Source organism: Bos mutus, chromosome 4 (assembly GCF_027580195.1).
Source record: "Bos mutus isolate GX-2022 chromosome 4, NWIPB_WYAK_1.1, whole genome shotgun sequence".
Taxonomy (NCBI): domain Eukaryota; kingdom Metazoa; phylum Chordata; class Mammalia; order Artiodactyla; family Bovidae; genus Bos; species Bos mutus.
The window spans coordinates 40,156,794-40,181,556 of NC_091620.1; the positions used below are offsets into that span (position 1 = coordinate 40,156,794).

General features: G+C 42.0%; 1 protein-coding gene across 5 annotated transcripts in view; it reads right to left on the reverse strand.

Annotated features, from left to right (window-relative positions):
- GLI3 (GLI family zinc finger 3) overlaps positions 1-24,763 on the reverse strand; it is a 319,343-nt gene that overhangs the window by 75,579 nt on the left and 219,001 nt on the right. For all 5 annotated transcript variants that reach the window (XM_070369350.1, XM_070369351.1, XM_070369353.1 and 2 more), the window contains 4 exons: positions 22,968-23,114; positions 17,875-18,076; positions 2,220-2,433; positions 653-766 (listed from right to left, as the gene is read on the reverse strand). In XM_070369350.1, coding sequence (XP_070225451.1) covers positions 653-766; positions 2,220-2,433; positions 17,875-18,076; positions 22,968-23,114 — 677 coding nt within the window. The remainder of the gene's footprint in view (positions 1-652; positions 767-2,219; positions 2,434-17,874; positions 18,077-22,967; positions 23,115-24,763) is intronic.

A 24,763-nucleotide genomic window follows, 5' to 3' on the forward strand; every position in this document is an offset into this window, starting at 1 on the left:
GTCCAGATTCTGTGCACATCCGGACTCTTGTCCAATCCTTATCTCAGGCACTGAATTAATATTCATTGAGCTCCATATTGGGCACAAGGAACCTGAAAGATAGGGTGATGGGCATAATCTAAATATTTTTGAAACTGAGGCTCAGGATCTCAGTAACAGCAGAGACTAAACTGAAACTTAAACTTGTACTTTCAGGACTTTGGGTAAAGAGCCAGAATTGAAGTAACCTTAGATTAGGTTAGCTGTGGCGGGATCCCTCTTGGCTCTATAGGGTCTCTTGGCCAGTGGGAAGTGGCAAAATAAGAACAAGAAAGAACATGATCATTGTGGAGAATTTCCTTGGTCTGCCCTGCTCGGGCTGAGAGCCAGGCACTCGTAATTCAGGCCCAAGATCAGAGCCATAGCCTGAAGGTTGTTCACATCCCTGATCAACAACAAATGCATCCAACCACTTACTCTATGAACTCAAGTATCTACCCCACAGAGCTGCCTGCATTTTTGTGTGTTTGCTTCTGAGCTGGAGAAACAGAGTCAAATTCCAGACCTGGCCATCTGTCAAACGCGTGTATACAGCCAAGGCCAAGAACACAGCAGACAAGCCGAAGCTGTGAAAGGCACCAGGCTAGGTGCCTGAGTCAGGCACCTCCCTCACCTGCTGGCCCCGTGGCCCTGGGCTGGGGAGGTCTTCATCTGGTTTGATCTTGGAGCGTTTGTTGTGCACCAGGTCCCCCGTACTGCTCACTGCAGACTCACTCGTGGGCTTGTTCTGCAGGTCACATTGGCAGGGACAGAGACAAAAATTAGATTCTGACCAACGAGCAGGACCACAGCCAAAACACACAACTTGAGACTAGCAGGCTTCTTCGGCACTAGAATGATGACAGATAAGGCTCCTATTTCCAGGTAGCAGAGTTTGGAAAATGTATTCACAGCTAGGATAATGAACTTATTTACAAACAGAAATCGCGTTACAGATGTAGAAAACAATCTTATGGTTACCAAGGGGAAGGGGGTAGAGGGATAAACTGGGAGACTGGGATTGACATATACACACTACTGTATATAAAATGGGCCTCCCAGGTTGCAAAAGTGGTAAAGAACCTGACTACCACTGCAGGAGACATAAGAGATACAGGTTCGATCCTTGGGTCAGGAAGATCTCCTGGAGGAGGGCACAGCAACCTACTCCAGTATGCTTGCCTGGAGAATCTCATGGACAGAGGAGCCTGGAGGGTTGCAACCCATAGGGTTGCAAAGAGTTGGAACAAGTGAAACGGCTTAGCATGCTCGCATTCATATATAAAATAGAACTAGTAAGGGCCTACTGTATAGCACTGGGAACTCTACTCAGTACTCTGCAATGACCTCTACGCGAAAAGAATCTAAAAGATATATATGAACGGATTCACTTTGTTGTACACCTGAAACACTGTAAATAACTGTACTGAAATAAAAATTGGAAAAAAAAAAAAAACTCAGGATATTCATGAGGCATTCATGAGGCGTCTCCTTGTTTTTAATCATGAGTACCAACTCCTGGTGGCTTTTCAAAGCTAGTGGAAAACAGCTGGAATCCTGGGTTTAAAAGAACTCCAACAGTCCAGCACACAGGGACTGAAAGACAGTAATCCATTCAAGGGATGTATGTTTATTTTATTTATTAAACTTTTTAAAAGTTTATTTATTTTCAACTGAAGGATAATTGCTTTACAGAATTTTGTAGTTTTCTGTCAAACATCAACAAGAATCAGCCATAGGTGCACCCATGTCCACTCCCTCTCGAACCTCGCTCCTATCTCCCTCCCCATCCCACCCTTCCAGATCGTCACAGAGCCCCTGTTTGAGTTCCCTGAGTCATACAGCAAATTCCCACTGGCGATCCATTTTACACATAGTATTGTAAGTTTCTGTATTACTCTATCCATGGGAGGTATGTTTATTGAATGGACAGCAGACCACACAGGGTCAGGGGGAAGCCAGATCAAGCAGCTTTTCCACCAAGGATAAAATGGCTAGTGGAAGAAGCTCTTGTTTTCCTGAGGAGCACATACATGGCACAGTCACCAAACCTGAAGACAGAGAGCCTGGGTTGGGTGGACAGGCTGCGGTATGGAAGCTGTGAGGATGCTGTGGCCTGTGCGCATCCGAGGCTGATGTGGCCCCATGGCTTTCCTCTGTGGTTCCCAAGACAAACCAGGTCATCAAGATGTCTCTCTCACCTGTGAGGACTCGGAAGGGCCGGAGCTGACCTGGACGGGGTTCAGAACTGTAGGGATCCCGGGAATAGGCCTCTGGGTCGGGAAAGTTGGGGCGGGGTGGATGAGCGGAGGGCTGTGTCCAAAGGCTGAGCCTAAGCTCTGTTGTCGGCTTAGGATCTGCTGATGCATGTGGAGGGACACGGGCGCCGAAGGGTAGGTGAAGCTCAGGGCAGGGCTGCAGGTGGGAAATAGAGGGAAAACCATCATTCGCATGGGATGCAGAGACCAGCTCACCTCTATATCTAGTTTTTCCTCCCCAGGTTGCATCAGGGCTGCGTGTTCAAATTAAAAAGTGAAAACGATGATTGACCAACATCTCAAAACTTCCTAGAGAAAGGTGGTGGCTTAGAGGGGACATATGTGGGCATGTGCACAGATACGCAGACCTAAGATTCCGCACAACGGAAGCAAAAGGCATCAGCTCAATAACGCTATTTATTGCAATAACAAACTTTATATGACAAAGAGAATGGGTGACTACATGCTTTATAGGACTTTTATCGGCTCCTCATCCTGTAAGTCCCCACGCAGGGAGCAATTCTTTTCATCTCGGCTCACCCTGCACACTTTCATATGTCTCCAGATCTTATTACAAGAGGAAAGAAAATCAATTGGTTAAATGTGTTTTGAACACCATGCTTGTCATATCACTCATTTGTTTGTAAAGATGGAAAGCTTGGTTCATCCAGAATGCCACCTAAAGAATTTCCATCAGTGCCGTCTGGTTACAGAAGCTGATGGATTAACCTCTCCCAGCTGAAATCGGTGATCAATGAGCTTCAATGGAGCAATATTCCAATGGGAAAGCATCGCTCCCTCTTCCAGCTAAAGAGCACTCAATGTCTATTAACGTCCATTATACATGCTAATGCCTGTCACCACTTCATTATGCCCGAGTATTTCCCAGGCTACCGGAAGTTCTGAGGAAGCCCCACGATGACCTAAAGATTTCTGGACAAGTGGGCAGTGCCAGATTGTTTTCTGCACCAGCATAGTTTAGGAATCCAGTCCTCTTAAGAGAATGAAGTGCTCTTGAGGAATTTGCTGATGACTTTTAAAAAAAAGCACGAAACACTGTAATTGCATTCGTGAAAATTTCTTCCTTAAAAAAAAAAATAGTGGGAAAATATATACCTACGTAGATCTTTTCTCCATCCTACTGTGTAAGATCCAGAAAGAATCAAGGTTTCTTGCAAAGTCAAAGGTACAATTCATGAAAATTTTCCAATCTGGTGGGTTAATTACTATTGCCGTTGAGTGCATTAACTGAGAATATAATAATTACAATAACAAAATTCAAACCATTTCAACAACTTTAAGTAATAATGCTGAAGATATACTCACTTCATTAATGTGACTCCACATTTTGCCCATTTGGCTACAATCCATAAAAAGCAATTTCAATGGGATTACATTACTATTATTCCTACAGAGAACCTTGCATTACAATAGCTTGCCCATTTAAGACTGAATATCATTAAGAATACCCTAGGAGAATTTCACGGGGCTTGGAGGAACCCTCCTTTCATTCTGTATTGTGTTTCTTTAATAAAGGAGAGCAGAAACCTGGTGAAAACAGTCATTGTTCACAGTAAGTTGGGGAGAAATCAGTAATAATATTTCGCTTTTGCAGCGCTATAGTTTCTGCCAGTATTTCCGAAAGCAACCATGAATGATTACAGCAAGACTTAGCGAAGGTAGCTGTGCGGATGATTGATAGGGCATTAATCAAAAGATGCATATCTGCCTCAGAATTTGTTCACAAGCTTTCTTCTAATAGCTGATTTCATGTTCACTGAGCTCTATGCCAGTCTGTCCAATTTATTTTTTGGTGTACAAGCCATTCATCAAAAAACACAATGATTTAACCCTCCCATCCCCGCCTTTCTTTTGGTGAATGGGTATTCCTAAGTGTAACTACCTCATCCTGTTCATTAAAAAAACAAAGAAAAACTAAAAGATCCCATTACCTATATATTTACAATGTGATATGGACTCTACCCAAAACTCCATGTGTCTCTTCTGAGTTTCAGGAACCTGAATGATCAGGTAGGCTTAGTAAGGGGGCCCCTTGGGTCATGTACACCTCTAATTCTGGGGGGCCCAATATTGGGAAGCTCAAAAAAGTTAGGACCCAATTAATAATCAAGACTGTTAGAGGTAGTCTTTCCTGCCTTTCACAAGGCAGGAAATGCCCTCAGTTGTGTATATAATGCAATTTACAACTGTTAATAGCCAGATAGGATAGGTCCATTTGTACTTTTAAAAAGCTGTAGAAGAAAAAAGGCAGGGCCAGCATTGGTGCTGCAGCGCCCTGTCCCCAGGAGCGAAATCTCTGACCTCAGCAGATGTAGGAAGGGCTGCAAGATCTTTCAACCCATGTGGGTTTTGTCCCTTTTGGGGCTGCATTTTCACTGTTCAAACCACAGGACAGGAATAAACACTGGTCAAAATCCATGTCAACTCTTAGATTCCAAGGGATATAAGAACATACAGAAGGGGACAGCGAATTTTATTTTTTTGAAATTTTAAATTTATTTTATCTTTTGGCGGTACTTAGAGGCATGTGGGATCTTAGTTCTCTGACCAAGGATCAAAACTGTGCCCCCTGCATTGGAAGCGTGGAGTCTTCACCACTGGACTGCCAGAGACGTCCTGGACCACCAAATTTTAGTGGTCCCTACTTATTCATGAGGAGCCAGCAACAGATACGCTCGTTCCTCTGTGTGCAAAGACCTGGGCGATAGCAGACATAGGTAGAGACCTTGCGTCACCCCACAAGAGCAGGCACTGCTGTCAGCTCCTGGGAGGAAGGCTACTTGCTCAGGATTACAAAGCCTGTTTAGGATTTGATGGCAGAAGTAGATGTTTTTGGCCTTGTAACCACGTCAGTGAATGAATTCAAGAGCCAAGTCGCCTCTTGGTTTTAGAACAGCCTGTGAGGTAGTCCTTGCAGTTGTATAAAGAAGAAGCAGAGGATGGGGGATGACTGGGTACTGCATGTAATGTCAAGTAGAACAAAAAACATCACCATCCTCCCAAGAGCATGGAAAGAACCTCTGAGGACTTCCCACCAGTGGAAGGGGGCAGGGGACAGGGGCCACCACCCCCTGTTCTCTGATGCCAAGTGAACCGTCATCCCAAGCTCTGTATCCCAGTACTCCCGTGTCCTTCCAGAGGTCAGCATGGCTGCTTGCATTTGGTCACTCAGACCCCAGCTTAAATGCCACCTCCTCAGACACAGAGGCCCCCTGAGGCCGAGGCCCATCTAAACCAGCCCCCTCCACAGCTCCTCATGGCATCATGTACTCCTGTTTGACAGCTGTGTTTTCACTGCAGGACAAGACTCTCTTTTTCTCCCTCCCTCCAAATGTTAGGTTCGGGGGAGCTGGGCCCTGGCCTGTCTTGTTCTTCACTAACCCCTGGTGCCCAGAACACTGCCAGGAACAGGGCAGCCCCTCAAGATGAGTCGATGAGTGACGGAACCACTCTCCCAAGGTATGAGTTGCCGTTGCAACACATCACCATAAGTTTAGCTGTTTTAAAACAAAATACACTGGCTCTCTTGAGAAATACAAGATGCAATCAAGATTGTTGGAAGAAATATCAACCACTTCAGATATGCAGATGATACCACACTAATGGCAGGAAGTGAAGAGGAACTAAAGAGCCTCTTGATGAGGGTGAAAAAGGAGAGTGAAAAAGCTGGATTAACATTCAACACTGAAAAAACTAAGATCATGGCAACTGGTCCCATCACTTCATGGCAAATAAATGGGGAAAAAGTGGAAAGAGTCACACATTTTCTTTTGTTGGGCTCCAAAATAACTGTGGACAGTGACTCCAGCCATGATTAAAAGACACTTGCTCCTTGGAAGGAAAGCTATGACAAACTTAGACAGGATATTAAAAAGCAGAGACATCACTTTGCCAACAAAGGTTTGTATAGTCAAAGTCATGGTTTTTCCAGTAGTCATGTATGGATGTGAGAGTTGGACCATAAGGAAGGCTGAGCGCCAAAGAATTGATGCTTTTGAATTGTGGTGCAGAGAAGACTCTTGAGAGTGCCTTGGACTGCAAGAGATCAAACCAATCAATCCTAAAAGAAATCAACCCTGAATATTCATTGGAAGGACTGATGCTGAAGCTGAAGCTCCAATACTTTGGTCACCTGATGTGAAGAGCCAACTCACTGGAAAGGATCCTAATGCTGGGAAAGACTGAAGGAAAAAGGAGAAAAGAGCGGCAGAAGATGTGATGATTAGATAGCATTACCGACTCAATGGATACGAAGCTAAGAAAACTCTGGGAGACAGTGAAAGACAGAGGAGCCTGGCGTGCTGCAGTCCATGGGGTCACAAAGAGTCAGTCAGACACGACTTAGTGACCGAACAACAACACTGCCCTGTTATAGCTCCAAAGGTCAGAATCCTCCAATGGTTGGGCAGTACTGCATTCCTCTGGAGTCTCTGTGCACCTGGCCTCTTCCTGCTTCTAGAGACTGCGTGCATCCTCAGCTCCTGGCCCCGCCTCACTCCAACCTCCTGTGACTCCCTCTAACTCTGACACCATCCTGCCTCTCTCTTATAAGGACCCCTGTGGTTATATTGGGCCACCTACATGGTACAGAATCATCTCCTCTTCCTAAAATCTTTAACTGAATCACAGCCACATAATTTCTTTTGCTGTGTAAGAAAATACACTTACAGATTCCAGGCAGTAAGATGTGGCATTTATGGAGGGCCGTTATTCTGCCCATCCCCCTCAGAACAGTTACTTCAAAGAAAAGCAATTTGACAACATTTATCAAACAGTGCAAAGCTAGTAACTAGATCTGTGTGTCTCTGTAGAACTTCAGTAGCTGAAGACATGCTGCTGATTACAGAGGTTGAAATTGTTTTTGAAAAGTAAAGTTCAGTGATAAAAGAATCTGTCTGCAATGCAGGAAATGCACTGGAAACCCAGGTTAGATTTTTGGGTTGGGAGGATCCCCTGGAAGAGGAAATGGCAACCCACTCCAGTATTCTTGAAAATCCCACGGAGAGAGGATCTTAGCAGGCTACAGTTCATGGGGTTGCAAAAGAGGTGGACACAACATACCGACTAAATAACGACAACAAATTCTATTTTTAGAAACCCTGAAAATAAATCTTCCTAAAGAGCTCAGACTTTGTTCCATAATTTCCTAGAAATATGAAGTACTGACACTGTTGAAATGTTTTATACATTGCTCTGTCAACTTATTTCAAGAAGGACACAGTCTTTGGTCCACCTGAGCTGCTGCTGCTAAGTCGCTTCAGTCGTATCCGACTCTGTGCAACCCCATAGACTGCAGCCCACCAGGCTCTCCCGTCCCTGGGATTCTCCAGGCAAGAACACTGGAGTGGGTTGCCATTTCCTTCTCCAATGCATGAAAGTGAAAAGTGAAAGTGAAGTTGCCCAGTTGTGTCCGACTCTTCTCGACCCCATGGACTGCAGCCCACCAGGCTCCTCCATCCACCTGAGCTATATGACCCCAAAGCCTTCACATTTCTGCTCACCCTGCTCTTTCCAATGGATCAGTTGAAGAGCAATTAAGTTTATGTTCTGAATTTTAAATTTTCTTCACTCAACATATGATAAGTGTAATTTAAAAATTTATAATAGCATTCACTTCTTTTCTAAATGACTACATGAAAGATGGGATAAGTAAAAACACACAAACATTTTTATAAGAATGTGACTTACAACTGTTAATTTATATTCAGTCAATAAGATCTGTAGAAAGTGTCAGATGGCCTAAATCCTCCCAAGCAATGCGCTAACATAGTCACAGTCCTTCTGGGATAACAACCCACAATCAAGTGTTATGGAGGAAAAGAAAGTGTCAAGGTCATAAAGTCTGAGGAGTACAGCCCTGGGATCCCCTGGAATTGTTAATATGTGAATGTGAGTTTCAAAAGTCCCACCCCAGGTATGGTTTGTGGCAATATTTGCAGGAGCTTCCAGAGAGACACTCTGAGAAACACTTTCTAGGACAACAATTAGAATATTCTGTAATAACCTTTATGGGAAAAAGAATCTGAAAACAAATGAATATGTATATATGTATAACTGAATCACTATACTGCACACCTGTAACTAACACTCATTATAAATCAACTATACTCCAGCAAAATTTTAAAAAAATTAGAAAAGGAAAAAAAAAAGTTAGAATAAATTAATTAATGTTAATTTGCCCTGTAGTTTTCTCAAGAGAAGGAATTGAGAAAAATGTGAATTTTTGATCCCTTATCATAGTGTGTGTGGTGTCTTCATCCATCAAACATAATTTCTACCCATCAAAACTGATAAGGGTTCTGGAAGATTTTTTTTTATAATACCTGAGAGGAAGCATGCATGCCACTGTAGGCAGTGACTCAGGGACAGAATTCTAAATCACAGTAACTACTGACTCAGTTTCCCTCTAAGTCTTTGCTCTGAGCTGAGCTAAAACTTCAGTTCTTTTAACTGAACCAAAAGAACTAACCAACTGAACTAAAAGTTTTAACTCCGCTCTGAATTAAAAGCGATCAGTAAATTATTGTCTCAGTGGGAACCACTATTTTCCAAAAATTTAACATTAAAATTCCCAAAGTCTGAATCGTTAGGAAAGTTTTGATGCATTTATTCTCCATCACAAATCAGAAGTAATGTTTTGTCAATATTCTTTCACAAAGTGGAGTCATATTTTGCAAACTGGGTCTCCTCTTACTATTGCAGTAAATAGCCCAGAAATCTCTCCCTTATCTGGAACTCTTCTGCCTCAGAGTTTCAACAACTGTGGCCAATCTGGCTGAAATCTGGGGTGTAAGTAGAAAGAAAGGATGTTAAGCAACTGATAAATATTAATGTACATAACTGAATAACTGAATCAGTTTGCTGTACAGCAGTAACTGACACAATGATGTAAATCAACTATACTTCAATTTTAAACATTTTTAATAAATACCATAAAATCCACTCCCTTACTCACTAATTCAATAAGTTTTAGCTGAGTACTTTTCACAGACCCCTTTTATATATCCAAAGAATAAAATAATTTTTTGTAACTGGAAAGTTACATATTAATTATAATTGATATATATAACTTTGAAATCCATACACATGCTTGACTTTCACAAAAAATATTTTTCTTTTCACACCAAGGAAGTGATGTGAGTCAACCTTTGTACAGAACTCCTCTAATCTATCTGTAAATTGATAATAAATCATAGAAATGATATATCAGTGGGAGACACTAAAAGTTCATATTGTAGAAGATCAATCGTTAAGATGTATTCAACCCTACTATACATACAGGTATTTCAAAGTCATTAATATTCAAGTCAAATATATTAAAACCAGTTAAAATAGCACGCAAGTTTAGGACTGACATGTACATATTTCTATATTTAAAACAAATAAACAACAAGGACCTACTGTAAAATAAATAAGTAAATAAATAATTTTTAAAATTATAATAATAAAATAGCATATGAGACAAATCCATAATGTATTTTAGAAACACTTCAGGAACTCTACATATAGTGGAGGATGAAAAAATTAAGATCATGGCATCCAGTCCCATCACTTCAGGGCAAATAGATGGGGAAACAATGGAAACAATGACAGACTCTATTTGGGGGGGTTCCAAAATCACTGCAGATGGTGACTGCAGCCATGAAATTAAAAGACAGTTACTCCTTGGAAGGAAAGTTATGACCAACCTAGACAGCATATTACAAAGCAAAGACGTTATTTGCAGACAAAGGTCTGTCTAGTCAAAGCTATGGTTTTTCCAGTAGTCATGTATGTATGTGAGAGCTGGACTATAAAGAAAGCTGAGCGCCGAAGAATTGATGTTTTTGAACTGTGGTGTTAGAGAAGACTCTTGAGAGGCCCTTGGACTGCAAGGAGATCAAATCCGTCAATCCTAAAGGAAATCAGTCCAGAATGTTCATTGGAAGGACTGATGCTGAAGCTGAAGCTCTAATAATATGGCCACCTGATACGAAGAACTGACTAACTGAAAAAGACCCTGATGCTGGAAAAGATTGAAGGCGGGAGGAGAAGGGGACGACAGAGGATGAGATGGTTGGATAGCATCAGTAACTCTATGGACATGAGTTTGAGCAAGCTCCAGGAGTTGGTGATGGACAGGGAAGTCTGGCATGCTGCAGTCCATAGGGTTGCAAAGAGCCAGACAAGACTGAGTGACTGAACTGAACTGAAGAGGATAGGGATGGGCTGGATAAATTAATAATAGTACAATGAATAAAGCTGAATGGCTCCGATGGTAAAGAATCTGCCTGCAATGCAGGAAACCCAGGTTCAATCTCTGGGTCAAGACAATCCCCTGGAGAAGGGAATGGCAACCCACTCCAGTATTCTTGCCAGGAGAATTCCATGGGCAGAGGATCCTGGTGGGCTACAGTCCATGGGGTCACAAAGAGTGGGACATGACTGAGTGATTAACACACACTAGGGGATGTGTGCTGCTGTAGTCTTTTATACTAGGAGAGTAAATAGAGCTGATTACAATATTGAAAAGACCTGTTTCTAAGTAAAAGTGAATTTTAAAGACTTGGAACTATAAGAAAGATGGCAAGAGGTTGGATCACCCAGCCATGTCATGCTTACAGGTCAAAGTTTCTATCTTATTGTTTAATGACTTGAGTCCACATGGCATCTACCCATTCCCTAAAAAAAACACATAAGCTTTCCTTAGAGCTGCATGGAACATCTCCTTCCATTGAGTCTCCATACCACAGGTCCTCTGTGTGAATGTGGGGTCAGGGTGTAGGGGGTTGCCCGGGACAGAGTGATTAATACTCCATGCATTTTATCTACATTGGCTTCAATAGAAAGGCTCATCATCAGTTTCCAGATTCATCTCTAGAACCCCTCCCTGACCTGGAGAACTCAGCTTGGAGCTGGGCTGGCCTGAGGTTGATGTGAGAACCACTGCAGAGTCCTGACGCGGGTGGTCACAGGAAAGCCCGAGTCACAAAGGCACCCTCTCTTACCCAAAGTGAGGAGGAATGAAGAATATGCAGCAGCTATAGATTATTAGGAAATATTTTTAAAGTAAAATCAATGCTAGCAACCTATAAACACATTTTTGCAACTGCCCTAATTTGGTCAGTTCTGTTCAGATATGAATTTTTAAAAGATACTTAGAAGAAACTCATGTGATGCTTTTATAATGCATTTCTTCAGGTTGGGCACTGGGATTAGGAAACTTCATGCTGCAGTCTAAACGTCCACTGACAGAGGAATGGATAAAGATGTGGTATATATACACAATGGAATATTCCTCAGCCATAAAAGAATGAAACAATGCTGTTTGCGGCAACATGGATGGATTCACATAGACAATCGTGCCAAGTGAAGTAAGGCAGATAGAGAAAGACAAATATCACATGATATCTTTTAAATGTGGAATCTAAAAACACACAAATGAACTTATTTACAAAAAAAGAAACAGAATCATAGACAAAGAAAACAAAGTAATGGTTACCAAAGGGGATAGCAAGGCTGAAAGGAATAAACTAGAAGGCTTGGGATTAATATATGCATACTACTATATATAAAATGGATAAATAATAAGTACTTAATATATAGCACAGTGACCTATACTCAATATCTTATAATAATCCATAATGGAAAAATATATGAAAAAGAATACATATGCACACACATGCATCTATATAACTGAATGAGTTTGCTGTATACTTGAAAGTAACATGGTAAATTAACTTCATTTACCATGAAGTTAATGGTAAATGGTCACAAAGAGTCAGACATGACTGCACACAAGCACAACAACAACAACCCAAATTATGTAACTGGCCAGTCATGCAGACACAGTTAGAAAAACATCATCCATTTTTTAAAAGCATCACCAGACATGATTATATTCCTATTATAAATAGCACTTCCTACCAATCCCTTTAGTCATGTGTCCCACTGGAGGATTTTTAAGAGAAAGAAGGGAAACAGAAAAGGAGATCCACAGTTAGACCTGGCAGGTATGGCCAAGTAAGTAGCTAAGTGCCTTGGATCCAGTTCACAAACCTCCCTGAGCTCCCTGGTCTCTAAAACAACACACCCTCGCTGGGGCCCAAAGCCTTCCTACAGGCCTTGGATCAGTAGACCACACTGTACACCACCTGGTCCTGCCCACCTCCAACCTTGTGCTTTGCCTCATCTGCTACCTGGGCTGCTGGTAGTCTCCAAACATCCTAACTTCGTATCTGACTGGAAGCCTTTCCCTTCCATGAGTTCCATGAGGACAGGAATCATGTCTCTCATTCATCTGTGCAGCCCTGATGCCCAGCACAGTGACCAGCACACAGTTGAAACTGCAGTAAAATATTTGGGGGATAAGTGAGTAGTAGATTAAATGAAGTACTACCTAAAACCAATGGTCACATCTGGGAATAAATGAAAAGTATCCTTTTTAGCCAGGATTTATTATTTCCACTGATTCTGGGGGAAGACAAGGTTGTCTCATAATTTTTAGAAGATGCAATCAGAGTTTTAAGGACTTTGGTTATTTGGCTCTGGATTCATTCTTCTATTCTTCAGTGTTTCCCACCCAAGTCATTTCGAGCTGTTTCTCAGACACAAATTAGTTGACTCATAGCAGGTAACAAAGCAGTATCAAGCTGCTGTGAAAGTTGAACTGGTTCCTACTCTGCTCAGGAAACGGCACTGGACCTGCCAACTGCACCCTTACTCCAGGGGCCTCCAGCAGGGCTGATGCTTCCGTTCTCTGGTCACCAGGCAGAGCTGGTCAGTACTGGCCACAGAAAACACACCCTCATTTGTGAGGCTGCACTTCTGGGCACTCAACTCTCATTTTCACCGAGATGTCTGTCCTAGCTGAGCCAGACCTGAAACTGCTAAGGATATGAAGACATCTTCATTTTTGCCATTAAACCCAAAGTGAGAGAAAGCTGTAACTGGTGGGTTAGAAATGAATGGATTACTCACTTCTTCATTTCATTTAGGTTTCCTAGAAAATGGAAGATGAGAGTCAGTTGAAATAATCTTTCCTCTATTTCTAGGGGAAGGTATTAGCAGAGGTCAAACTATTTCTAATTTAACACTATTAACTGGATAAAAATTGGCCTTCCCCATACAGAGGATACAGACTGTATTGGATAAATGTGACTCATCAAGTCTTGGATGGCATTTCTCAGGGTGATGGTGAATTTAAAACTTTCTGAGACAGTATTTCACAACATCCTTTCCAAGTGCATAGAGTTATTCTTTTAAATGATTGTCTTAGTTATGGTACAAAAAATACTTGTGATGTACATTTGGACAATATGTCTCAATAAGTCAGATATAATCAGGAACAATTTCTTAACATGTAGATGGGTTTTTATGATTAAATATGTGGTCTATATGGAATTTTTATGGCAGTCTAAATTATTAAGTAAATACATCAACATAAGAATCAAATGGGCTTCTCAGGTGGCACCACTGTAAAGAAACTGCCTGCCAATCCAGGAGACATAAGAGACTTGAGTTTGATCCCTGAGTGGGGAAGATCCCCTGGAGAAGGGCAAGGCAACCCACGCCAGTATTCTTGCCTGGAGAATCCCATGGACCGAGGAGCATGGTAGGCTACAGTCCATAGGGTCGCAAAGAGTCAGACACAACTAAAGCGACTTAGCAGGCACACATGCAAGAACCATATACAAACTGAAGATGAACATTTGCTTTTGTAGCCCTTTATTTTGTATTCATCCCTCTGCATTTCTATATATCTATCAACTTATGGATACATTACTATTCATACAGACTATAACCTTCTGACAACAAAAATCATTCATCCACCACACAGAAAGTTCCTTTTAATAAGGAGGGTGATTTGAATTCTAACGGCTCATTAAAGAGCTCCTTCATTCACTCACTCCAGAAATATGTGTGGAGTGCTGTCAAGGTGACAGGGCACAGATGGAATGGTGTGGGGAGTGTGGCCATGAACAAGGCATCACAGTCCTAGACCTTCTGGCCTTTGTGTCTTGGTGGAGGGAGACATATGGCAAAGTACCAGATGAGCAAGTCAGTAGGGGATTTTAAACAGAGGTCCATGCTATTATCAGCCTCTTGGAGAAGAGCGCTGGAACTGGAACATGCATGTGAAGGACACTTGTTAGAAAACCGAACATGTGTCTTCACACATTGAAAAATATCTTTAGAAACTGAACTGACACCATTACTATATGCACTGTCCACATGAGAAGGAGGTTATGATTAGAAAACATGCACAAGTCAAATGTAAAAGTCAAATGTGTCTGGTGCAAATTAAAAAGCAAATGAGTGGACGGCTGGGCCTCTCACAAAGACCCTCTGTGCTTATGCGTAAAACAAGAGTAACACTATGCTTTCCAAAACTGCCATGAGATGAAATCAGTGAGAGCATCTCACACCAACCACACCCCTGGGTACAAAGCAGAGATGAGATGAATGCTAAATTCACCCTCGCTTCTGCATCTTTCCCTTCTGAGAAAGTTACCCTGTGTACATTTCTTCATGCAGCTTCCTTCCCTGTCATCCACCAGTCCTCCCACTTACTGAGGAGTCCTCCAGTCAGTCTTCAGATTTCGCAAAGTGAAACTTGGAACAGGGCTAGCGAAGCACTAAGGTTATTCCAGCTCAAAGCCTGGCAGGTGGTGCCGATCGTAATTCTTCTAATAAATGTATTGTTATGGCAAGGCGACCTCATCTTGGGCTATCTGTATTACTTTATACGCATCCAAAGCTATGCCTTATCCTAACACACAGTGTCTGTGTACTGAAGAACGAGAGGTCAGGCTGCAAGAGTGAAGAGGGACTGGCGAGGAGCCGAGGCAAGGGTGACCTGAGAGCCTGATGGCCCTAGCCATTTGACTGCAAACAGGTCTCTTGGGGACTGAATTAGGGTCTCTGCTTCCAGCTTCAATGAGAATAATCAGGTCTGTTGTAGCCCCTTGGTGGCAGGGGAAAACAACCATTCCAAGTCAGGATACTGGCAGTTTCTTAAGGACTGATACTAAATTATCTGGAGAAGGGGAGGAGATTAAGAAGCTGGTGAAGATGCGGGGTACAAATTAAAGACAGCATCACGACCATCTGGCACCATTTTCTAATCTAAATCCTTCAGAGGCCTTATAAAGTCACAGTAGCTGGACAGAGAGCACAAGGGAAGAAAAACAAAGACGAAATGAAAACTCAAATGAAGAAATAAATATCATTCCTGTGAATTTCACTGTGTGCCCCATTTCCACCACTTTGATGCTATGAGTTCTAGGCAAGTCACATAATAACGATATGATTTCAGCAGACTGAGATATGGTCAGTAGCAATCTATGATCCCAGAGAAATTTGCCAGGAGTGCAGAGCAGCCGGGCCATGGTTGGAGATGGGCACACTCCTCAGAGCCAAACTGGGGTGATTACAGCATAGCATGGCCAGGCCCTGGTGGCTCATCTGGATGGATCATCAAGGCCAGTTCTCCTGAGGTTCTGCCCTTAGACAGCAGTCTACATCCAGGTACTGACCATCCGCACCAGCTTTAATAAAAGTTACCCCTTTCCTCTATAGCGGGAATCTTGTCTGTAGTTTACAAATGTGAAGACGGAACTTCCAAGCCGACAGGCGAGTATGGTTTGCACAGCTGATGGCAAAGCTGGAATCTGACTACAGTTCTGCCTGACTTTAAAGCGTATCTTAAGACCACATCAGCTAATACTGAAACTACCCCAGGACCCCTCTGTAGGTACCAATTGCTATCATGTTGTTGTAATTCAGTCACTCAGTCAAATCAGACTCTTTGCCACCGCATGGACTGCAGCACTTCCCTGTCAGGCTTCCCTGTCCTTCACCATTTCCCAGAGTCTGCTCAAACTCACATCCATAGAAGTCAGTGATGCTATCTAACCATCTCATCCTCTGTCTCCCCCTTCTCCTCCTGCCTTCAATCTTTCCCAGCATCAAGGTCTTTTCCAGTGAGTTGTCTCTTCACATCAGGTGACCGAAATACTGCAGCTTCAGCGTCAGCATCAATCCTTCCAATGAATATTCAGGGTTGATTTTCTTTAGGATTGACTGGTTTGATCTCTGTGCTGTTCAAAAGACTCTCAGGAGTTCTCCAGCACCACAAGTCTATCATGTAAACAGTTATTTGTTCTGTTCCATGTTTCCATACTTTCTTGACAATATTAAAAGAACAGATACAGAAGAAAAATGACATCATATCAAAATGGAGATTTATAATATTTGAACACTTGATGCTGAAGCTGAAACTCCAATACTTTGGTCACCTGATGCGAAGAACTGACTCAATGGAAAAGACCCTGATGCTGGGAAAGACTGAAGGCAGGAGAAGGGGACAACAGAGGATGAGATGGTTGGATGGCATCACCGACTCGATGGACATGAGTTTCAGCAAGCTCTGGAAGCTGGTGATGAATAGGGAAGCCTGGTATGCTGCAGTCCATGGGGTGGCAAAGAGTCAGACACAACAGGAACTGAACTGAACTGAATATGCCTGCCAAAGGAGACTGCTGATAACTGAACTAGCAAAGAATTAAAACTGTAATGGAAACTTACAGAAAAAATAATGGTATTCATCATTTCTAGTATATATTGTATGTGACTACTGCAACATTTTTCTGGACTGTTAGAGTTTTCCTAATAGTATATCCATCATGGAAGTCGCATCAATTCCTTTAGACTAAAAACCCTGCTTTTTGAAGTTTGAAAGAGATTTATTTAAAAACAGAATGACAAAAAAAAAAGCCTTGGTATTCCAAAACCCAACAATCAACAGTCACTGGAAAGTTAAACACCTCCCCTAAGGCCCAGAAGTACAAAACGATGGTCTCCACAGGCTCATGGTAAGAAGGACACGATGTGCAAACCCAAGGGTGACGGAGACTCACCCCATCTACGCAGGCAGCCTACGGGGCTCCAGACCTCCCGGAAATCACCGCCAAGACTCACTACCGAAGAGTGGATGCAAAAGCCATCCGGCAAAAGCCCTGCTGTCAGGACTTCCCTGGTGGTCCAGCGGCTAAGACTCTGAACTCCCACTGCAGGGGGCACAGGTTCAATTACTGTTTGGGGAACTAAGATCGCGCACGCCACTCAATATGGTCAAAAAAAATCCACCCTGATGTCCCTTTTCCTTTCTTCCTCTCAAAACACACCTTTACCCTGTGAGACAAGACTCACATCTGGTCTTTTGATTTGTGTCCTGTCTTTGCAATTTTCCCCAAACCAGGTATGAAGTCAGTTTTTCCTCTCGGGAACTATAACTAGTAAGGGGAAAAAAGATCCCCATTCTCACTGTCTCTATGGAGTGGATTTCTTCATTCCCAAAGAACTACTATTTCTTTTTAAGAGCTGCTAACTAACATCTGCAAAATAAGTATTTTCGGCACAATAATTGGCTCTGGAACCCACTGTAGTGAAATTTAACCTGGATCCCCATCTCAGGTCAGTCCCAGTGTCCTGTTATAATTCTACCTTGTAGGCAGTCAGTACCCCAAACACAGGTGCAGGCAAGCAGTGGTGTTTTATTAAAGAAATGTATCATGGATTTAAGGAAAATACATACCTGATTGCACTTGCAGATAAGTGGCCATAGGAGCCACTTGCTGAAGAGCTGCTGCGGGAATTATTGAGAATCGTGACCAAGGAGTTGGGAGATGTCCTTATCATGGTCTGAAGGTCAAAGCTATGATCGGACAGTGGCGATATGGACAGTGTACGTTTTCGGCTCGGCCGGGCTGACAGCCTAGGGCTGGGGAATCTGGTGCCTGTTATATAAACAAAACAGAATCTGATTACCTGTGGCTGGACTTGGTACCTGTTATCTATTCCTGTTACCCCACATGCAAGAACTGGAGGATAAGAAGCCAGCGACCAGTGGTGACAAGTACCTTTCTTTTCCCGCTTGTGTTCTACTGGCTACAATTGAGGGAATTAGGGAGAAATATTTATCTTCCAGGGACTTACCTCAGGGGAGCTTTGTTTATTAATGTGCAGGCAAAATGATAAATTGCTAAACAAAAGGGAAAGACTTTTATGTGTTATCCCTCTCATTTCCACTGATTTATGAATCTGACGGCTGCTTAGATATTCTCATCATTAATTCACCACAAGCGACAAAGACAGTGGTTCCCACAGTCACATCGCACCCATCCTCCCAACTCCCAACACACATGGCTTTAAAGCAATGAGCCAAAGGGGAAAAATGAATTAAAGTATCCTAAGATAAAAAAAAAAAATCCAGCTTAGTTATGCCTTCATTTCCCCATGATTTCTGTAGCTATCTGATCACGGACTATTTATGGCTTTACTGAAAAAACTGATAAATACATTATCCTAAATTAATGGTTCTCGATGGAGGGGTGGGAATAGATTTTGCCCCCAGGGGACATGTGACAACATCTGGAGATATTTGGGTTATCATAACTCAGGGGGTGCTAGAAACATCGAGAGGGTAGGGAAGCTACTGTACACCCAGGGATGTGCAGGGCAGGCCCTCATCATGAAGAATCATCTAGTCCTGGTAGTGCCGAAACGGAAGGACCCTGCCTTAAATTCCCCATTATCTAACAGCCTAAGTCCCAAGAAACATTTAAAAGCTTGGGACTATGGTTTGTTTACCCATTCTCCAAGGGCAGGTTGGGAGGGACCCTCTAAGCATTATAATAAGATAACATGAGTCAATTTTAATTCTCTGGTTATTGGATTGATCAATTAATCAATCAATTAATTCTATGCATTTATTAGAGTTTTGAGACTTCAAGAAGGTTCCACGGATGAAGCTCTGTTCTAGAGGTTAGTAACTCACGCTGAAATGCCTGTCAACTTAATACAATGCTTGTTACACAGAGAGTGAAAAATTAAATGCCCATTTGCCTGCAATTTGGTAGATGTTAAGAGATCTAGATTTCAGAGCATAACTATAAATGTGGCCCACAAGCCCACTCCTGCCTTTTCTAAGGTCACATTTACATTACAGAGTGAGCAAACTAAGTTTAATGACTTAATGAGAATAGAATGAGAATATAATCCTACTAGGTAAGAGGCAAATCAAATATAATTACTTTTGAGAAAGAATGGAGGGTTTCTGTTTCAAAGAATGGGTACATCTGCTTACAGGGACATGGCAATTTGGGGGTACACAGAAAACGGTAGTAGAGGGTAAGACTTCTTTATAGAAAAATGTCTGGGTACCTGGTCTATAGAAAACTAATTGGGAATATTTTCTTCATCAGAGGTGAACTTTGACACAAGATAACAATCCAAAATGATTTAAGATAATTTAATGAAATGCAATAGATGACTATGAAAGACTTACAGACATTATTATAATGATAAATAGACATACTTTATAGCTAATAAAAAATAAATCATAAACTGGAACTTAGTACCATCCATGAATATAAAACTGGTAAACCAATTTGAATGACAAATGTGGTCCCTACTCAAATACTTCTTTCAGGCACACTGAAAATTGAATTTCTTCATTTAGAAGTTTCATGACCCACATGATTTAGGCCATGTGAGTACAGAAACAGCAGTCCCACTGTGTTCACAGCTTTTATTGCCTAAACCAGCATCTTTTATTATGACATCAGCTTTACACATAAATGTTTCATATTTACTCACTATGAGAGGATAATCTCATCTAAGAAGTTTTTCAGTGAGGAAATGCATTCTACTTCCAAAGGACTTCAAGGACAAACCAGACTTCTGGTCAACTTCCATATCATCCTTGACAGTAATCATTCTCAATGAGACTCGATGATCCCTGGCAGAGTTAGAAGTAGCAGGACATTTCAGACAGAGCTGATGCCCTGATTTAAATCACTAACTAGATGAGGAGGTCATCTGATGCTATGAAACACTGGGGCCTATATCCCTTCACATCGTCCGAAGATAGAGGCCAAGGCCTTTCATGGAAGCTCGTGGCTCCCTAGGGCCTGGTTAGTCCATCTCCTCTGTTTTCCCCTCCAAGATGGGCACTTACTTAAGTCAGCTTCCACCATATATACAGTGTGGTTTTCAGGAGCATTTAGGATTTCTCTAGGATATTCCTTATAGGGATTACTTGCTCTCCTATCTTTAAGTCACTAGAATCCCAAAAGGTGGAATTAGAGCCATAAAACAGGCTTGTTCATTCTAATGCCCAACACAGGAATACTCTAACCCAAAGCTGGCTGCAACCCTGGTAAGCCCACTGTTGGCACATTTAAAAGTCAGGTGCTCGTCCAAAAAGTTTACTGCTGCTTTTCTCCCAACCGATGAGTCCTGAAGATTTGTTACAGTGGAGTAGAATGACCCCCTCGATCCCAGGCTGGCTCTGCTTTCACTACTGCAGAGCCAATGTAGAAATTTAACCTCATTTCGCTTCTCCCTTGAAAAAATTCTCATAGGTTTTATATTTAATACATAAGAACAGGGGACTTCTCTGGGAGTCCAGTGAACAAGACTCCACGCTCCCAATGCAAGGGGCCTGGGTTTGATCTGCTGTCAGGGAACTAGATCCCACATACTGCAACTAAGAGCTTGCATGAGGCAACTAAAGATCCTGCATGATACAACTTAAAAAAAAATGCCACATGCCATGACACAACTAAGATTCAGCACAGCCACTTAAATAAATAAAATGATTAAAAAAAATAAAACAGAAGAACATTCTCTTTGTTAAGCTAAATGCTATTTCAACTACTTCAGAGAGCAGGGATATAGTACTTTTTAAATGCTTTCCAACCCTTTATTATGCTCTTCCCAATCCCCTAGCAACTAAGCAAAGAAAGTAATCAGCGTTTAGGACAGTGATTTGGGATCCCTTGTTGAAGGGAACAGCTAAACTACAAGGTGAGGATTTCAAAGCAGCTGAAAGAGAAGTGGCCCAGGTCTCTACTGATCACCCTGCTTCCTCCTAGATATAAGCCTGAGCAGTCTCATTGTTCCAACACAGATTTTCCCGCTCTGGCTTTCTGTTAATTGTTTTGTTTCTCTATTCTAATGAAAGATTCTGACAAAGAAAAAGGAGGTTTCTTTTTATGTGATGAATAATAGGATATCTAAATTCCTACTTAATGACAATCAATTTACCATATACTCTGGCAAATTAAAATGCCTTTAATTAGTTTTTACTAAGTAAAAGGGTAGCTTCATCCTTTATTTAGATAAAAACCGCCATTGCCTGACTAAACACATTCTCATCAAATAGAGAAGGTAATATGGGTTGACCTTCCAAGGAGTCTCTCTTATTTTAATTCTTTATTTGCAGATTTTTAAATAACTGATTTGCATAATAACACTCAACTTTTTTTTTTTTTTCCCAACAACCCCTAATTGAAACGTGGTCATGATGAATCTGCAATGGAAACTCTTTCTTCTACAAAGCAGAACCACAAAATCCCTGTGGAAGATGTAACATATTTCTTTCACTTTGGGTGAGGTAATGAACTCCCCAGTGGAAACCCATCCAAGCAGTGTTCCTAGGTAACCCAGCTAAGTTACTTCATGACATTAAGGGGACCAGAGCTGTAGGTTTTACACTGTGTAGACCAATCGTCTTCTGTCTATTGTAAATCTGAGAGCTGAACTGTTAACCACTGCTAGAGAGTGGACCAAGGTCCACTCATCATCACAGAAGAATCCAAACAGCCTCTAGATACAGAAGCACAAGTTAATCACTGCTACTAGAAGAAACAAACAAAACTTTAGCATATGTCCTACGCAAACTCACATTATCTTCGTATTCAAAGGGTTGCATTATGTATACCTCGGATGACACTTTGGCTTCACTTCCTGGCACCTAGTAAATGGATGTGAACCTAAAGGATAAAAACTCTTAGATATTCTGAGAAATGATAATCACAGGTTCTCATCTGTACCTCTAGTCTAGAGAAGTGGCACTAAAGACTCATCATAAGCCTTGAGGGATCCAAAAGTAAGTCATTTAAAGTGCATCCAGTGATCCCAGTTTCCCCCACTCCTAGGTACTAAGAGTAGCCCTTTCTGATGTGGAAATGATTTTTGTTTCCTATATAAGAGGTCTCAGTGACACAGAATTTTTTAACATAAAGAAAACACAGGAGTGCACACAATGACAAAGAGTAGCCCTTGTTTGCAACAACTAGAGAAAGCCTGCACAAAGCAATGAAGACGCAACGTAGCCAAAAATAAATTAAATAAATAAGACCTACAGTCGCTTAAAATAACATTTTTAAAAAAAGAAAACATAGGAGGAAAATAAGAAAAAAATAAGCCCATGAAAAACATGAAATCAAGTATAGGTCTCTTTTTTTAAGCTCATTTTTAAAGCATAAAATCTATAAAATCAAGAAATGATTGGTCATGAGCATGTTCATCTAATCAAACACATTCCCTTATTCTGCTACCAAGACAATCAGAGCCGACTAGTGTTTTTTTGAGTCTGCCAAATTATAATTGCCTGCCTCTTTCAGTTCACTGACATAAGGTGAGCTAATTGGCAAGTTTCAATGGCCAAGTCTGTGGGAATTTCCTGGCAAACCAAGCAAACCAGAGCCCCAAATCCTGGCAGTGCCGCCTCCTTCTCTGCTTTGGAAAGTTAGGTGATCAACTCATCTTAGGACCTTCCTCTCCCTTTCATGCATTAGCTTGGCCATGCCCGGGGCTACAGAAGACAGCCCTGCCACTTACTATCCATGGCGTGAAGATACTCCATGTGGATGGCCCCTGCGCCGGCGGTGGCAGCAGAGGGAATGATGTCTGCATAGGGGCTGCGCTGGCCGGCTAACAGGGCCATCTGATGATAGTATTCAGCTGGGCTGACTCCGGCGTGGGGGGCTGGATGGAAGAGGAGAGAAGAAAAGCATGGTTACCAGTTGGAAGAAGGTCAACAAGAAGCTTTTCTTGAGATACGCCAAAATCCATGTGTCATGCAGCCCACAGAGCCATTCCTTTCATGGTTTGTTCTAGGAAAACTTCTTTAACTCAAACTGTGCTTTTGCTGAAGTTTCCCAGATATCATTGATTAGAAAATAAAACTGAAGGAAAAGCACAGAAAAAAAATCAAGTATATGATAAAACTTTTGAGGTTAGTTTCAAGAACTCATTAAGACTGGCATATATACACGGCTGCTGCTGCTGCTTCATATAAAATAGATAACTAATGATTACCTGTGTATAGCACAGGGAACTCTATTAAGTGCTCTGTGGTGACCTAAATGGGAAGGAAATCCAAAAAGAAGGTCTATATGTATACATATAGCTGGTCCATTTTGCTGTGCAGCAGAAACTAGCACAACATTTAAAGCATCTAGATTCCAATAAACAATGATTAAATTCATATATGTGCATGTATCTGTACACTCATTCCTCTGTTTGCTCCCCAAAATAAAAGTGTCTTATATCAAATGGACACAGTGACACACTATTTTCTTGGGCTTCAAAATCACTTGGAGAAGGAAATGGCAACCCACTCCAGTACTCTTGCCTGGAAGATCACATGGAAGGAGGAATCTGGTAGGCTATAGTCCATGGGGTCACAAAGAGTTGGACACGACTGAGTGACTTCACTTTCAAAATCACTGCAGATGGTGACTGCAGCCATGAAATTTAAAGACGCTTGCTCTTTGGAAGAAATGCTACAACCAACCTAGACAGCATATTAATAAGCAGAGACATCACTTTGCCAACAAAGGTCCTTCTAGTCAAAGCTCTGGTTTTTCCAGTAGTCATGTATGGATGTTAGAGCTGGACTATAAGGAAAGCTGAGCACCAAGGAATTGATGCTTTTGAACTGTGGTGTTGAAGAAGACTCTTGAGGGTCCCTTGGACTGCAAGGAGATCCAACCAGTCCATCCTAAAGGAAATCAGTCCTGAATACTCATTGGAAGGACTGATGCTGAAGCTGAAACTCCAATACTTTGGCCACCTGATGCGAAGAACTGACTCATTTGAAAAGACCCTGATGCTGGGAAAGATGGAAGGCAGGAGGAGAAGGGGACGACAGAGGATGAGATGATTGGATGGCATCACCAACTCGATGGACATGAATTTGAGCAAGCTCCGGGAGTTGGTGATGGACAGGGAAGCCTGGTGTGCTGCAGTCCGTGGGCTCTCAAAGAGTTGGACATGACTGTGCAACTGAACTGACTGACTATATCGAATCACTGTATGTTCACATTTTTTTTTTTTTCACATTTCTTACAGTAGTAGACAACTTGAAAAGTGAAAGTGAAATTGAAGTCGCTCAGTCGTGTCCAACTCTTTGCGACCCTGTGAACTGTAGGCTGCCAGGCTTCTCCATCCATGGGATTCTCCAGGCAAGAATACTAGAGTGGGTTACCATTTCCTTCTCCAGGGGATCTTCCCAACCCAGGGATCGAACCCAGGTCTCCCTCATTGGAGGCAGACGCTTTAACCTCTGAGCCACCAGACAACTTAGGTAACTACAATGACCTTCCCGACATATTTAAAATACTTCCCTAAGC